This window comes from Macrotis lagotis, chromosome 1 (genome assembly GCF_037893015.1).
Source record: "Macrotis lagotis isolate mMagLag1 chromosome 1, bilby.v1.9.chrom.fasta, whole genome shotgun sequence".
NCBI lineage: Eukaryota > Metazoa > Chordata > Mammalia > Peramelemorphia > Peramelidae > Macrotis > Macrotis lagotis.
Genome location: NC_133658.1, coordinates 811497535 through 811512128, shown reverse-complemented (window position 1 = coordinate 811512128; position 14594 = coordinate 811497535). Strand labels below are relative to the sequence as shown.

General features: G+C 38.4%; 1 protein-coding gene across 2 annotated transcripts in view; it reads right to left on the bottom strand.

Annotated features, from left to right (window-relative positions):
* Nucleotides 1–70: 70 nt before the first annotated feature.
* The window catches only part of DDIAS (DNA damage induced apoptosis suppressor), a 33733-nt gene continuing 19209 nt past the window's right edge, over nt 71–14594 (bottom strand). For both annotated transcript variants that reach the window (XM_074217003.1, XM_074217002.1), the window contains 3 exons: nt 11635–11796; nt 8793–8910; nt 71–6581 (listed from right to left, as the gene is read on the bottom strand). In XM_074217003.1, coding sequence (XP_074073104.1) covers nt 3975–6581; nt 8793–8910; nt 11635–11796 — 2887 coding nt within the window. In that variant the 3' untranslated portion in view covers nt 71–3974. The remainder of the gene's footprint in view (nt 6582–8792; nt 8911–11634; nt 11797–14594) is intronic.

Sequence of the window (14594 nt, the reverse complement as noted above, 5' to 3'; positions counted from 1 at the left end):
ATGTGTGTGTGTGTGTGTGTGTGTGTGTGTATGTATTTAGTACTTTTGGCCCTATTAATTTCTATAGCAAACTCCAAGAGCAGAACTATCCTTCATTTTTTTTTTTTTGCAAGGCAAATGGGGTTAAGTGGCTTGCCCAAGGTCACACAGCTAGGTAATTATTAAGTGTCTGAGGCCAGATTTGAACTCAGGTACTCCTGACTCCAGGGCTGGTGCTCTATCCACTGTGCCACCTAGCCACCCCTTTCATTTCTAACCCTATTGGAAGTCATATACAGTTAACTTAAGTTTTCAGGGTATTACATGTATTATTTACTAAATTTAACCCAGGAAGCAGTTTCAGTAAATGGGTAAAAGGCTTGGTGAAGATTAATTCAGGATCAGTGGAAGGAACCAGAAGACTTGGAGAAGAGAGGTAGGAAAAGTATTTAATTACTTGGGAAAAGTAAATGTGATCTCTCTGGTCTCAGCAGAATCAAGATCAATGGATAGGGAGGCTGCTAGGTGGCACAGTGGATAGAGCAGTGGCACAGTTGATAAGAGCACCAGCCCTGGAGTCAGGAGGTCCTGAGTTCAAATATGACCTCACTTAATTACCTAGTTGTGTGACCTTGGGCAAGTCACTTAACCCCACTGCTTTGGAACAACTAGGAAAAAAAAACATTCTTTCCCTTTCTTCTAGTGAGAACACCACTCTCTCTTCTACAGGAAAAGTGGTAATTATTCTAGGGATGGTGAATTCTCTTGTCCTCTGCAATTGCTGTTCTTACAATAGGATGTTTAAGGGAAAACTCTTTCCCTTCTATTACTCCCAAAGCCCATCAACTACAGTCTCTTTTCCCTATCCTTCCACTATCCCCTCTGGAATCCTTATTCTATTGTTAAGAAACTGATTTGTGTGGTAGAACTCTCAGGAAACTTCTCAGTGAAACTCATCCCACATTTTTTTAATCAAAAAAATTTGATTTCCCTCAGAAATTGAGAATAGCTTTAGGATTCTCACCTGGAAATCCACTAAATCTTGGTTTTAGGATTAGATTTATAGCTAAAAGGGATATTGGGAGTCATCCAGTTAAACCCCCTCATTTAAAGAGGAGGAAATTGAGTCTTGGAGAGGCTGAGCCTTGGTCAACCTAACAGTAAGTGGGAGAACCTGTAATCAACAGGAGTTTGCACATCCAGGGCTCTTTCCATTGTACCATAAATGAGCCATTCTTTATCAAAAGAGGTAAGGTGAAAGAGAAATAATCATTGCTTCTTAGTTGCCAAACGAGCTAAAACTGTTGTGGATCGCCTGTCTTTAAGACAGCCTTAAATGAACTTCAGGATTGAAGAGAAGAAGGAAGAGGAACTTCTCTCAAATCTGCTTCTATGCAATGGAAGAAGTGAAGCTAGAGAACAGGGAAAGTTCATCCTGTGATAAGTGTGTGCAACATAAAATAGGAAATTTTAATAAAACAAAGTTTCAAACCAGTGTACTACATTATGTGAAAAATTATTTTGCTATTACATTAATAACCAATTATTAAATTGGGATCCAGGTTTTTCTCCTTTACTTCCTCATAGAGCCCAGCCCCTGTAGAAGATTCATCTCTGAAAGACATGACTGATGGATGAAACTGCCCTAACCCTTGGGGAACATGCTTTATGATCTTAGGCTAAATCAGGAGGCCTTGTTTCTTTTTAGAGTGTAAATAAAATACAGTCTAGGCAAGCTCTTGACCTGAAGAAATGAGTTCCTGTCCTTGCAACCCTCCATTAGAATTTATGATGACCTAGCTCATGGAGGAGTAAGTCAACCAGAGTGGTCTAGATGAATTCGCCTGAATGGACTGATGGAGGCTGCTGAGTATCATGATCAAGTTATGTTCTCAACAGGAACTGAAGACTCCTAGTCCACTTCCTCTACCAATTCAGGGTTAATTTTCATTTGTCAGGTTCATTCTCTTTTATAAAGTATTTAGGGGCAGCTAGGTGGCATAATGGATAAAGGACCAGCCCTGGAGTCAGGAGTACCTGGGTTCAAATCCGGTCTCAGACACTTAATAATTACCTAGCTATGTGGCCTTGAGCAAGCCACTTAACCCCATTCACCTTGCAAAAAGTAAAATAAAATAAAATAAAGTACTTAAAGCATTCAGAGTCTCCATGAGGGGAGGGTCTTTGGTTTTCCAAGAGAAACCAATGACCAATTTGTTATTAGCATAATAGATTACTAATTAACAAGAAGCTCTTGAGTTTTTCATTTGTCATATAAAGGATATGCTGCAAAAATGTTTTGTTTTAGGATTATATCTATGATTCTTTTGAGAGAAGTGGCAGCCTTAAGTGGATTCCAAGATTTGGAATGTACTGAAGTCAAACAGCCTACTTTCCATTGCAATTTGTTGTAGTAGAAAGAGTTAAGAAGACCTCAATTTGAATCTTGCCTCAGATGCTAGCTGTATCTCTCCCAATTTCCGTTTCCTCACTTTTGTAAAATGGGAGTATTGACAGTACCTACCTAAAGTGATTGAAGATCAAAGAGAAAATATATGTAAAGTGCTTTAAAAACTTTGTGCCATATAGAAGTAAGCTTTATAATTACATAGTGTTAGGGACTGGACCTGTGACTTCATTGGGATAAGCAACTATCAATGCAGACCAACGCCTTCTCTGAGACTTGTAGTCTTTGACAGCTGCCTAGGGCCCTGAGAAGGGCAGCCAGGTGCTGCAGTGGATAGAGTACTAGTCTTGGGAGTCAGGAATTTGAATTCAGTCTCAGACACTTCTTAGCTGTGTGACCTTGGGTAAGTCATTTAACCCAGTTTGCCTTATATCCAGGGCCATCTTCAGTCATCCTGATTCCTATCTGGCCACTGGACCCAGATGTCTCCTGAGGAGAAAGTGAGGTTGGTGCAGCCCCTTCCACTCAAATCCAATTCACATGCTTGTCATGGCATCACCTCCCTGATGTCATGTCTTCTTCAAAAATGAAGAATAAACATCATCAAGGCCCTGAGAGAATAAGAGACTTGTTGCTCAGTCAGCATGTATCAGAGACAGGTCTTCCTGGCTCCAGGGTCAGCCCTCTAACCACCATAACATACTACTTCTATTATTATTTAGTTCAGGGCTGTCCAAAATACAGCCCAGTGTGCCCGCAGTATGATTTTATGCAGCCCTCTGTGAGTTTACTAAATACTTTAGTAAATGAAGCAGAGCTACTATACAGCTCTCACTAAAATGGCAAATCAAAACATCTTGTTTATTGTTACAATAAAAACTTTTAAAAGTAAGGTTGGACAGCCTTGATTTAGTTTACACTTGGGAATATGATAATCAACTGAAAAACATCTGGAGGGAAAAAAAAATTGTTATTTAGTCATGTCTGACTCTGATCCCATCTGAGGTTTTCTTCACAAAGGGTCTAAAATAGTTTTTCATTTCCTTCTCCAGTTCAATTTACAGATGAGGAACTGAACCAAACAGAATTAAATGTCCAAGATTTGAACCCAGGATGATGAGTTTTCCTGACTCCAGGTCTGACACTTTATCCACTATGCCACTGAGCTGCCCTGGGAGAAAAATGATAGTAAAGTGTAATTTTTTTTTAAATGAACAAAAAAAGCCATCATGAAAATCAGAGGATTGCACTTCCTTATGAACATAGTTTGTTCTCCCATTTTGCATTTTATTTACATATAAATCTCACAATTTGTACATAATGAAGCAATAGTTTTTCTTTTGGATAAAGTACTGTTAAAATAATGTTTCAAGAAAGAAAATTAATATCACCAGAGTACAATTTGTAAAACAAAATAAAGTGCCAGGATATCTCTATTAGAGTTCATTTATAAGATAAAAATGACAAGTGTTTTAATCATGCCAAAAAGTATTTAAAAGCATCAGGCTCACATGAAGGTCTAAAACCTTCTAAAAATTTTGGTTTTCTTATAAAGTCGAAAAATGATTAGATTCCTGTACCAATAATACTAAAGTTTCCAAACAGGTATCTCTAATAAATGTTTAGAAATTGGGTTTGGCTGACTTTGTGTGAACAATTCAGGGGACCAGTCACTTGGAACCTGAGCAGCTGGAGGGGACTCAATTTCAGAAAATGAAAGTCGACATTTGACATTTGAAGGTGAACCAGTCCTAAAAACTGAATTTTTAGAACTACAGCTTCCATTGTCTTTACCATTTTCAAGTTTAGGAGTAATTTGTTTCATAGCTGTCACTCTATTCTTGTTCTTTAAATGAAATTCTTTCCCAATTAAATCTTTATCAATCCTTTGTTCCAAATGCCTCTTTTTATTTTGGGGTCCCTCAGCTTGATTAGGGGTACTGCAAGCAACAGGCCATTTACCTGGGCCCTTGAAACTTAATTGAAGCGTTTCTGAGGTGGGAAGTACAGGTGAAGGAAATGCTTTGTTTGAAGTAGGGAGAACCCAATCATCAAGATTAGTTTCAAAGAACTTGATAGGACTACTACTGATTAACATTTGCTGTGAATCATCAGCTAGGGATGTGTTCCTGGATCTCAGTCTAGCTATGTTTTCATTTTTTAGGCAGTTTGGGGTAGATTGTTGTATGCCATTGTCAAAAGTCAATACTGATTTTTTATAGTTAGAGTACATATTGGTATGAAGTCTGGGGTATTTCTGGAGAGATTCTTTCATTCTATGCATTCTTAGTCTATGATAAAGTGGTGCAATCGGAGTTGACTGTGAAGATGGAACAAATTCTTGGCTACCTCCCAGATCACAGTCTGAATCCCAGCGAAAATAAGGTGAAGAATGTTTTCTTTGATGAGTACGTAAGTTTTGTGAGGATGACCTTCTTTGAAAATGGTTGAAATTATCATCCACAGGACTAAGGGGAAAATTAGATACAGGATGATTTTCTGTCAAAACAGTTTCCAATGTTGACAAAATGCCCTGTGATTTATCAATATATTCCACCACAGTTTTCATTTCTTTGGCACCAACATCAAAGAGATCAGCAGAAGCATTATAACTGCTGCCACGAGTAAGAGGGGAGTTTTGAAACAAGTTTTCTTTTACAGATGTAGATGTTATTCTTTGAGATTCTGGCATTAATGCAAACACATTTGTATTTGCACTACCACTTTTATTATTACGAGTGTTTGAGTTCTGCACAAGTTCCCTGCATGTTGTAAAACTTCTTTCTTGTTTTTGTAGCCAAATAGAATGTCCTTTATTTTTTGTACAAGCATCAGAAAATTCAACATGTTTTTCCGAACACAAAGAAGTAGCTGTTCTGTCCATTTCTGAAGATTGCTTTTCTCCACATTTCACAGAATACTTTGTATTGGCACAAGAATGGACATTTCCTGAAGTATTAGGACTTGGAATGACTTCAACTTTTTTAAAAGGAAGGTATATAGCACAATCAGAAATTTCTTTTCCATTAATACTTACTGAAAAGCAATTGACTGTGTTATCTTGTTCTAGTTCCTTTTGAGGAGAGGTTATTTTTGAGTCACAGTTGGAAAGAACACTAATTTTATCACAGTTTTTGTGTTTTACCTCTGACTTCACATGTGGCACATGCATATTCCCTGTAGCTTTCTGTGGATTTGCTAATAAACTGCCACAAGGACCATTCACTGGACTGATGTCTTTACCTTTGAGACATTGTATAGCTTGGGCTGTAGTGTTCTCACTTTCAATGATTGCCATAAAAGCATTTAGGCTTTCAGAGAATGGCAGCTCATCCCAAATTTCAGGGTCACCCTGCTGTGCTTCATCAGCACTTGCTTCATGACTAGGAGATGATGCTGTGATAAATGTTCTCTTCTGAAAGCTTGAAGAGAGGTCTGAATTGTGATCCTGGTGATGAGTTAACTTAGGTTGGGAACATTTCTCTTCTGTCTCTAGAGTACCAGGGAAAAGATTTGTGCTGTTTCCCTCAAGTGACTGCTTCATTTTTAAAGGGCAAAAACTATTCCAGTTACTGGCAGCTCCAATCTCATGACAGTTGTTAAGAATGGCAGTCAGATGACTAGCTGGTAAACCAGTTTCTGTATCCAGCTTTCCCCTTCTACTCTCCTCACCCAGAGATAAGTCCTGAATAGGTTCAGAATGAGAGTCCTGAATAGATGCAAGACAGTTATTGACATGGATGACCTCAGCAGAGGTGGCCCTCACTCTCTGCTGCAGAAGAACATCATCAGCCTGACTTTGCTCAGAACTGGAGAAATCTTCATCATCAGTTGATTGTGTAACAACTGGAGTGAGTCCAAGGGACTGCTGCCAAAGCCTTGAAAAACGATCTCTGCCACTTGACTGAACAAAACAAGAGCTGCTGCCAGAGCTACCTAAGCTGCTGAGCTCACTACTAGAGTGATCACCTTCCAGTAAATAACTCTCAGGAGGCTGGGAGCCGCAGTGAATACTCTTGAACCTAGAAGACTGCAGAAGCTGATCAAAGTAGTTGATAACTGTGTACCCTGTGATATCTGAGTTTGGTAGAATAATCTGACAGGCAACTAGCTCTTTAATGTGCCTGTCATTGGGAAGACATTTATGCAAGAAAGTATTGGAAGTTGAAGTTTGTTCACCTTGGTTTTCAAAATTCTGCAGGAGAAATGAATGAGCTGATATTAGTAATGTGGTTTCCCTAGCTTTACTCAAATATTCTGCAAAATTTTAGGATGCTAAAGCAAGATGCAGTTTCACATAAAAGAATGGGTCATATGAATTCTCAAATTTTTCATCTTCTATTATGAGTGGGAATTTATTTCTTGAAAATAGTTTCTCCTTAGGTGTTATTCTTTATGTATAGAGGGTAATAAAGTATAAGAAGTCTGGAAAGATAGAAAGAAGTCAAGTTATAAAGAACTTTAAATGCCTAACAAAGGAGTTTATAACTGGTCTTAGGCAATAGGAACTCAATGGAGTTTACTGAGGGAATGAGGGAAAGGGTTAAATGGTTAGTTATATATTTCAGAAAAACAGCTGAGTGGAAGACACAACTGGAGTGGAGAGAAATATGAGGAAAGCAGACCAGTAATTAGAGAGTTATTTTGATGAACTAGGGTGATAGCTATGTGAGTGGAGAGGAGATGTTTATGAGATGTACAAGATTCTTAATAAATATTAGTTGAACATTTTTAACACCTTTCTTGAAAGAACTCGGAATGAGGCCAACCACCTTTCTCAAATAGCTTCATTTGTGTCAATATTCACTAAATGGAAAAAAAAAATCTATAAAGCAAGAGGGAATAACCCAATGTTTTTTCTTTACTTAAGGGATAGTAGTATTTTCTAACTATATGATTTTTAAAATCACTTAAAAATAAACATTTTTCAATGCAAAATCAAAATTAGGATAGTTTTAAAACTACAACTCACTAGTCTGCAAGAAATTATAATATTACTAACTTGAGAGGCCTAGTTGATCGAGTGCTGATTTCAGAGTCTAAAGACTTGAGTTCAGGTCATTTCCTCTAAGATGTATTGCTTGGGAATCCTTACCCTAACTCACTGGCTATGGCATGGTCCTTTGTCCTCCCAGACCTACTCCATAGGACCACACAGTTGTCAAGCCAGCAAGTAGTTTGTGCACATTGGGAATTCTGTATGTCATGGAAATCACTGCTACAGTTTTTAAAAATACTATTTTCTATTTTCATAGCACTTTATAATTGTAAAGCACTTTCATATGTATTATTATCTCATTTGATTATCACATCAACTGTATGCCATAAGTAGGGTGGGTATTGTATTCTTAACTTAGAGATGAGTAAAGTGAAGACTAGTGATTTGCTCAAGACTGTGCAACTCAATAAACTAAGAGTCAGAAGTTGATGTGGGTTCTCATGACTGCAAATTCATGTCCTCCTTCACCACATTAATGAAGTCCCACACGTATTCAAGAATAGGACCACAGTCAAATAATTCTAGAACAGCTAATAACTGTGTTATAGAAAAGACTCAAGTTGTTAATAATATATCTCATGTGCCTTATAACTGAAGAGTTCTTTCAAATTATTTTTTCTCTTGTGGAGTCCTCATCAACAATTCATAATATGGCTCCATAGCTTCTGCCTTGTTTTACTCTAATAATTTTTTATATATTGTAGGTCATACCCAGTTAAAAAAATGAGCAGAAGAGCAGATTGAACTTTTAGTTTATAGAATAATTTGAGCAAAATCTGGAATATGATAAGTATAAAGTATCAGAATAGAACTTGTGAGATCATATTGTTGTAATGTTAAATTTAGGCCTCTGGAGTTGTGACAACCCTAACTAGAATCCTGAGTACACAAAGAGGAAGTTGCCACAGGTGTTAAATTTTATCGGCTGAATGGTTTAAACTACTGCTCTTGCTATTTTAATACATGTGAATATTACAGCATGTCTCTACCCTTATGAAACAACTAGGTGATGCAGGGGATAGAGCACAGGCCTGGGGCTCAGGAGGCTAGGAGTTCGAATTCAGTCTCAGGCATTTGCCACTTACTAGCTGTATAACCATGGGCAAATCACTTAACCCTGACTGCCTCATATCCAGGCCATCTCCAATCATCCTAATTCATATCTGGACACTGAATCCAGATATCTCCAAAGGGGAAAGTTAGGCTGGTGACTTAGCTCAGCACCCCCTCATCAAATCCAATTCATGTACATATCATAACATCACCACCCCTGATGTTAAGTCTTCAAGAATGAAGGACAAACATCACATCATCATTCTCTCAAAACTATCTGGAGAAATAAAATAATTTAAATACTACAAAAAAGGATAGAAAAGAATGCTTTAAGAGAATATTAATCTTAATTACCGTCACTCCAAAAATAAAGGTTCTCCCAACAAAGCAAGCCTGCACTGCTTGAAATAATAAATCTTGAGTTAAATTACAGTCCAATGCTCCTTCAACTTGATTAGAATCTTTTACATACCTTGAATGGAAGAGAAATTAAAATGTGAACATAAAAACCTCTGAAATACTATCTTGTAAGAAAATGAGAGACCAAAAAATGCATTATCTTGAGAGCATCAGAATTAGTCTTTTGAATAATATATGGAAACATGATGAATTTGGAAACTATCGGTTTCATACTAAAGCTCTAACTTCTGTGACGGCATTAATGAAACAAAAACTACCTTCTGAAAATCCACCTGCAATATATCTTTGAGGACCAAATGTACAGAGGATAGGAAGTTAATGTTACATAATTAGAGTTTTGGGTTTTTTTTTTAAAGAAATAATTAAGTATAAAATGTGGTGGTGGTGGGGAAGTAATTTAAGGAACATGTTGTTACCTATTTATAACTAGGGCCTAATGAAATATGGGGTTTTGGAGTGGTCTTGTTTCCAGGGAGCTACAATAATGATTCTCTTTACCAGTTTCCCTGACAACTGATGGTGGTACTGTAACCTAAAGCCCCTCCCTTCTGTTCTTCCTAAGCAATTCTGGAATCCCCTACTGTGTCTTTTATCAAACTAAGATGCAACCACTTGGATATCGTAGGTCAGCCTACACCAACTTGTATCCTAGCAAATTATGCTCTACAGCAAATAATTAGGCTCAAAGACTAACACTAGAAGAGATTTTAGAGATTAAGTCTAACCCTACTTAGTGGAAGGTAGAAAAGTGAGGGAATAAGAAAAACTACAATTATGACAAGAGAAAAAGCAGAAAAAGCACACTGCATCTGGAGTTGGGTGTTTTGGGTTTGAGTCTTGGCTCTCACTTTTTGGTCATATGACTAAGCAAGTACCCTTCTGAGACTCAGTTTTCTCATCTGTAAAATGAAGATTAAAAAATACTTGTGCTGTCTATGAATAATTTCAATGAAGCTATTTCATAAAATGTAAAATGCTATATCTAAATGTGAATAACTACACAAAGAGGTCTAGGAGAAAAATTACTGGAGAAAATCAGGATGTGGGTCTCAGCACTGATACTTGTCACATAACCATGGCCACATGTCCCATATACAGAATGGGCTAAAGAATACGTGCAACACATTTAGTATGTGCCTACACCCTAGGACAGTACACTTATTGTGCTACATGCCAGGAAACCTTCAGAATTTACAAAAGAAATGGGCAAAGTCTTTAAGGAATTTACACTCAAGGATGACTTTCAGAGCCACTGCAGAGATAAGGGCTCTCCTTAAAGTAAAGCACCCCATGAAGCTCAAAGGGAGAGGGACACAGAAGCAAGGTTTCTGGAGGTGGTGGTATTTGGAAAGGCATTTAAAAACCTGGAGAAGATGGACGTTTCAGGCAGAAGGAATAGTTGGGCTTGATATGTGCTTGGAGACTAGAGAAGCCCTGCTTTCTGTGGAGGCTAGAAGGAATCTGAACTTTATTTCAGAATTGACAGGATCCAGTGAAGATGTGTGGAGTGACATGATCAAATGGATGGATAAGAATGATTATTCTTTTCTTTTTTTTTAATTTAAGGCAATGGGGTTAAGTGACTCACTCAAGGCCACACAGCTAGGTAATTGTTAAGTGTCTGAGGCCGGTTTTGAACTCAGGTACTCTGACTCCAGGGCTGGTGCTCTATCCACTTAGCCACCCAGCTACCCCAAGAATGATTATTCTGAAATCAGAATGAAGGATTGACTGGTGGTAGAAAGCTTCAAAAAGATAAGAGATTATAATAATCTAGGTAGAGCAGTGGATAGAGCACCAGCCATGGAGTCAGGAGGACCTGACATTAATAATTACCTAGCTGTGTGACCTTGGGCAAGTCACTTGACCCCATTGCCTTGCAAAAATAAAAAATAATCTAGGTGGGAGAAAATGAAAATCTTTTTAGGATGTTAAGAATGGAGAGGAAGGGATAAATAAGAGAGGTGATGCTGACAGAACTAGAAGGAACTGGTAACAGGATTTTGCATTACCTCAAATGACTATTCTGAGGAAAATGCTTTGTAAACCACATGGGCTCTTAATATTGTGATACTCCTGGAAATCTTAGCACCATGAAAAACACTGTAAAGTTTTAAGAAGTCAAACTATACAACACTGGAAAAAGCAACTAAAAATGTGGTCTTGAATTTGGCAGATAGCTTTCTAAACAGCTTAATCCTCAAGAGAATGTGGACATTTGAATTCTGACCTGAATTCTGATAATCCTTCAACTGGACAGGATCATTATTCTATTTTCCTATAATTTTTTTTTTTTTTTTTTTTTTAGGTTTTTGCAAGGCAAATGGGGTTAAGTGGCTTGCCCAAGGCCACACAGCTAGGTAATTATTAAGTGTCTGACACCGGATTTGAACCCAGGTACTCCTGACTCCAAGGCCGGTGCTTTATCCACTGCGCCACCTAGCCACCCCTATTTTCCTATAATTTTTTCAACTTTATATGCAGGCTTTATAACTGAACTTCTTATCCTAATTTCAGGGTCCAATTTGAATCAATGGCACCTGGTTATCAATAATCATGTTTATATGGATCCAGAAAATAATTATCTTTGCCTTTCTAGCTATACTTTTATCACCTTGTGAAAGAATTTATGACAAAAGTATTTTTAAAAGTTTTCAATTTTGTGAATATTATATCATTCCAATATGCTCAGGGTACACTGATTTAAAATATACTCATATCTGTATTATAGCAGCATATTAAGAGACAAATGAAATTATACAGTAAATATTTTTACCTGTTTAGGCAAGTGGCAGTGATGCCAAAAAATGCATCCAAGCAGCTTCCAAACACAGTAATTGCAAACAATCTGTTTGCATCAGAAACTTTTAAGGAGAGTTTATATCTATAAGTGACATTTTTGACTTCACCAGTACAGCCACATTTGGAGCAATCAAATCTGGAAAAGTAGAAAAACAAGATTCACTTGTGCATGGTTAAAGAATCATCATCTTTTCTTTCTCCAGTAAAAAGCACTTCTTTGAAGCTGAAATGATGTTTTCTATTTTTTTTTTGATACATAATATTGGGATTCAGGTTAGTGTCTTCTCAGATCAAATCTAACTGCTCTTTTTTCAAAAATACTGACCTTACTAATGACCAGGACCTTTACTTAAGGTTAAGGCACATATGAAATTAATGAAAATGGATGAAAAATTATGTCATGTATTACTTAGATATGCAAACTATCACTTGCAAATTCAATGTTTTGGAGGCATAATGAAGACAGCACCAAACTGACAGAAGACCAGAGTTCTAACCTTTATTTTTATTTTTCTGCCCAGAATTTAATGACTAATATTGTATTATTCTTTTACAAATACTTTTTCTCATTTTCCTTATCTACAGATGGGAGTAACTTATTTTCTCTTTTTCAACTATACTGGAAGATGAGATTTAATTAAGTTAAAAAATCTGTATTGGGGTGGCTAGGTGGCGCAGTGGATAGAGCACCGGCCCTGGAATCAGGAGTACCTGAGTTCAAATCTGGCCTTAGACACTTAATAATTACCTAGCTGTGTGGCCTTTGGCAAGCCACTTAACCCCATTCGCCTTGCAAAAACGTATAAAAAAAATCTATATAATAAAGCATGTCTAGTTTTTGAAAGTAAGAAATACATATTATAAATATTATTAAAGAACAGAGGGGGACGGAGCCAAGATGGCCACAAGAAGGGATCCAGTCTTAGGAGCTCTCTGATAAAACTCATAAGCTAAAGACTCTAACTAAACTTTCAAGAGACAGAACCCACAAAGGGACCCAGCGAGGCAGTTTTCCTACTCAAAGTAACCTGGAAAAGAGCAGAAAGGCTCTGCTCCTCGGGGTCAGAGGGGCCGCCCGCCAGAGGGGTGGCCTGCCAGAGTGAAAGAACTTCAGCCTCCCGGAGGCAGCCCCAGGGCGCTGGGAGCCCCGGCTCACAGCAGCAAGGGAGTCTCCTGAGCTGTACCTTGGGGAGCACCAGGCACAAAGTGGGGGAACAGTGGGGGACCTCTGCCAGAGCGAGCACGTGGAGCCCAGCCCTCATGGCACACAGCCAGCAGCTTGGTCTTTCAGCAGCCCAGACCCAGAAACAGAAGCAGGTGGAGCCAGTAAGCAGGAGCCCCCAGGGCAGGAGCCCATTGAGCTGAGGGAGGGGAGTGAAGAGAGACTGCAGAGCTCTGTCCTCTGCCCCTGGAACAGGACTCTGGGGCTCTGACCACATTCAGATCCTGATCACAGTCTAGGCCCCCCCATAGAACAGCAGGGCCCCCCCACCTCGGCCCCGTGGCAGAGGGGGGTGCTTATGGTCATTCACAGACCAGGAGGGAGGACAGAGCCTCACACACTGACCCTTGTGGGAGTGTCCCAAAAGCTCAGGAAGTACCCCAAAACCAGGCTCAGGCTGGAAAAATGAGCAAGCAGAGAAATAAGAGGAAGACCATTGAGAAATATTTTGCGCATGAGCCCAAGAAGGATCAAAATACTCAGTCTGAAGATGAGGAAGCACAAGCTCCTGCATCTAAAGACTCCAAGAAAAACAGAAATTGGGTTCAGGCTATGTCAGAGCTCAAAAAAGACTTTGAAAATCAAATGAGGGAGTTGGAAGAAAAACTGGGAAAAGAAAGGAGAGAGATGCAGGAAAAACATGAAAATGAAGTTGGCAGCTTAGTCAAGGAAATCCAAAAAAAATGCTGAAGAAAATACCATGCTAAAAACCAGCTTAGGTCAAATGGATAAAACAGTTCAAAAAGTTATTGAGGAGAAGAATGCCTTAAAAAGCAAAATTAGCCAGATGGAAAAAGAGATAAGAAAACTCTCTGAGGAGAACAAATCCTTCAGACAAAGAATAGAATTCAGGGAGATTGATGAATTTACCAAAGATCAGGAATCATTACTTTAAAACCAAAAAAATGAAAAATTAGAAGAAAATGTGAAATATCTCATTGAAAAAAACAACTGATATGGAAAACAGACTTAGGAAAGATAATTTAAAAATTATTGGAATACCTGAAAGTCATGATCAGGAAAAGAACCTTGACATCATTTTCAAAGAATTACTACAGGAAAATTTCCCTGATATTCTAGAAGCAGAGAGCAAAATAGAAATGGAGAGAATCCACCAATCCCCCCGAGAAAGAGATCCCAAAAAACCAACCCCTAGGAATATTATAGCCAAGTTCCAGAACTCCCAACTCAAAGAGAAAATATTACAAGCAGCCAGAAGGACACAATTCAAATATCATGGAGCGGCAGTCAGGATCACACAGGACTTAGCAGCAACTACATTGGAAGCTTGTAGGGCTTGGAATACAATATACCGGAAGGCAAAAGAGCTTAGAATGCAGCCAAGAATGAACTACCCAGCAAGGCTGAATGTCCTCTTCCAGGAAAAAAGATGGACTTTCAATGAACCAGGGGAATTTCAAAGGTTCCTTTTGGAATGGCCAGAGCTGAACAGAAGGTTTGATCTTCAGATACAGGACTCAGGTGAAGCATGGAGATTGGAGGAGAGGGGGGAAATATGAGGGACTTAATGATGATGAACTGCATGTATTCCTGCATAGAAAAATGACACTGATAATACTCATATGAACCTTCTCAGTTAATAGAGCAGGTAGAGGGAGCTTTTATAGTTGAAGCACAGGAAAAAGCTGAATTCAAAGATAAAATATGGCGTAAAAAATGGAGTCAATAGAAAAAAAGGGAAATGTAATGGG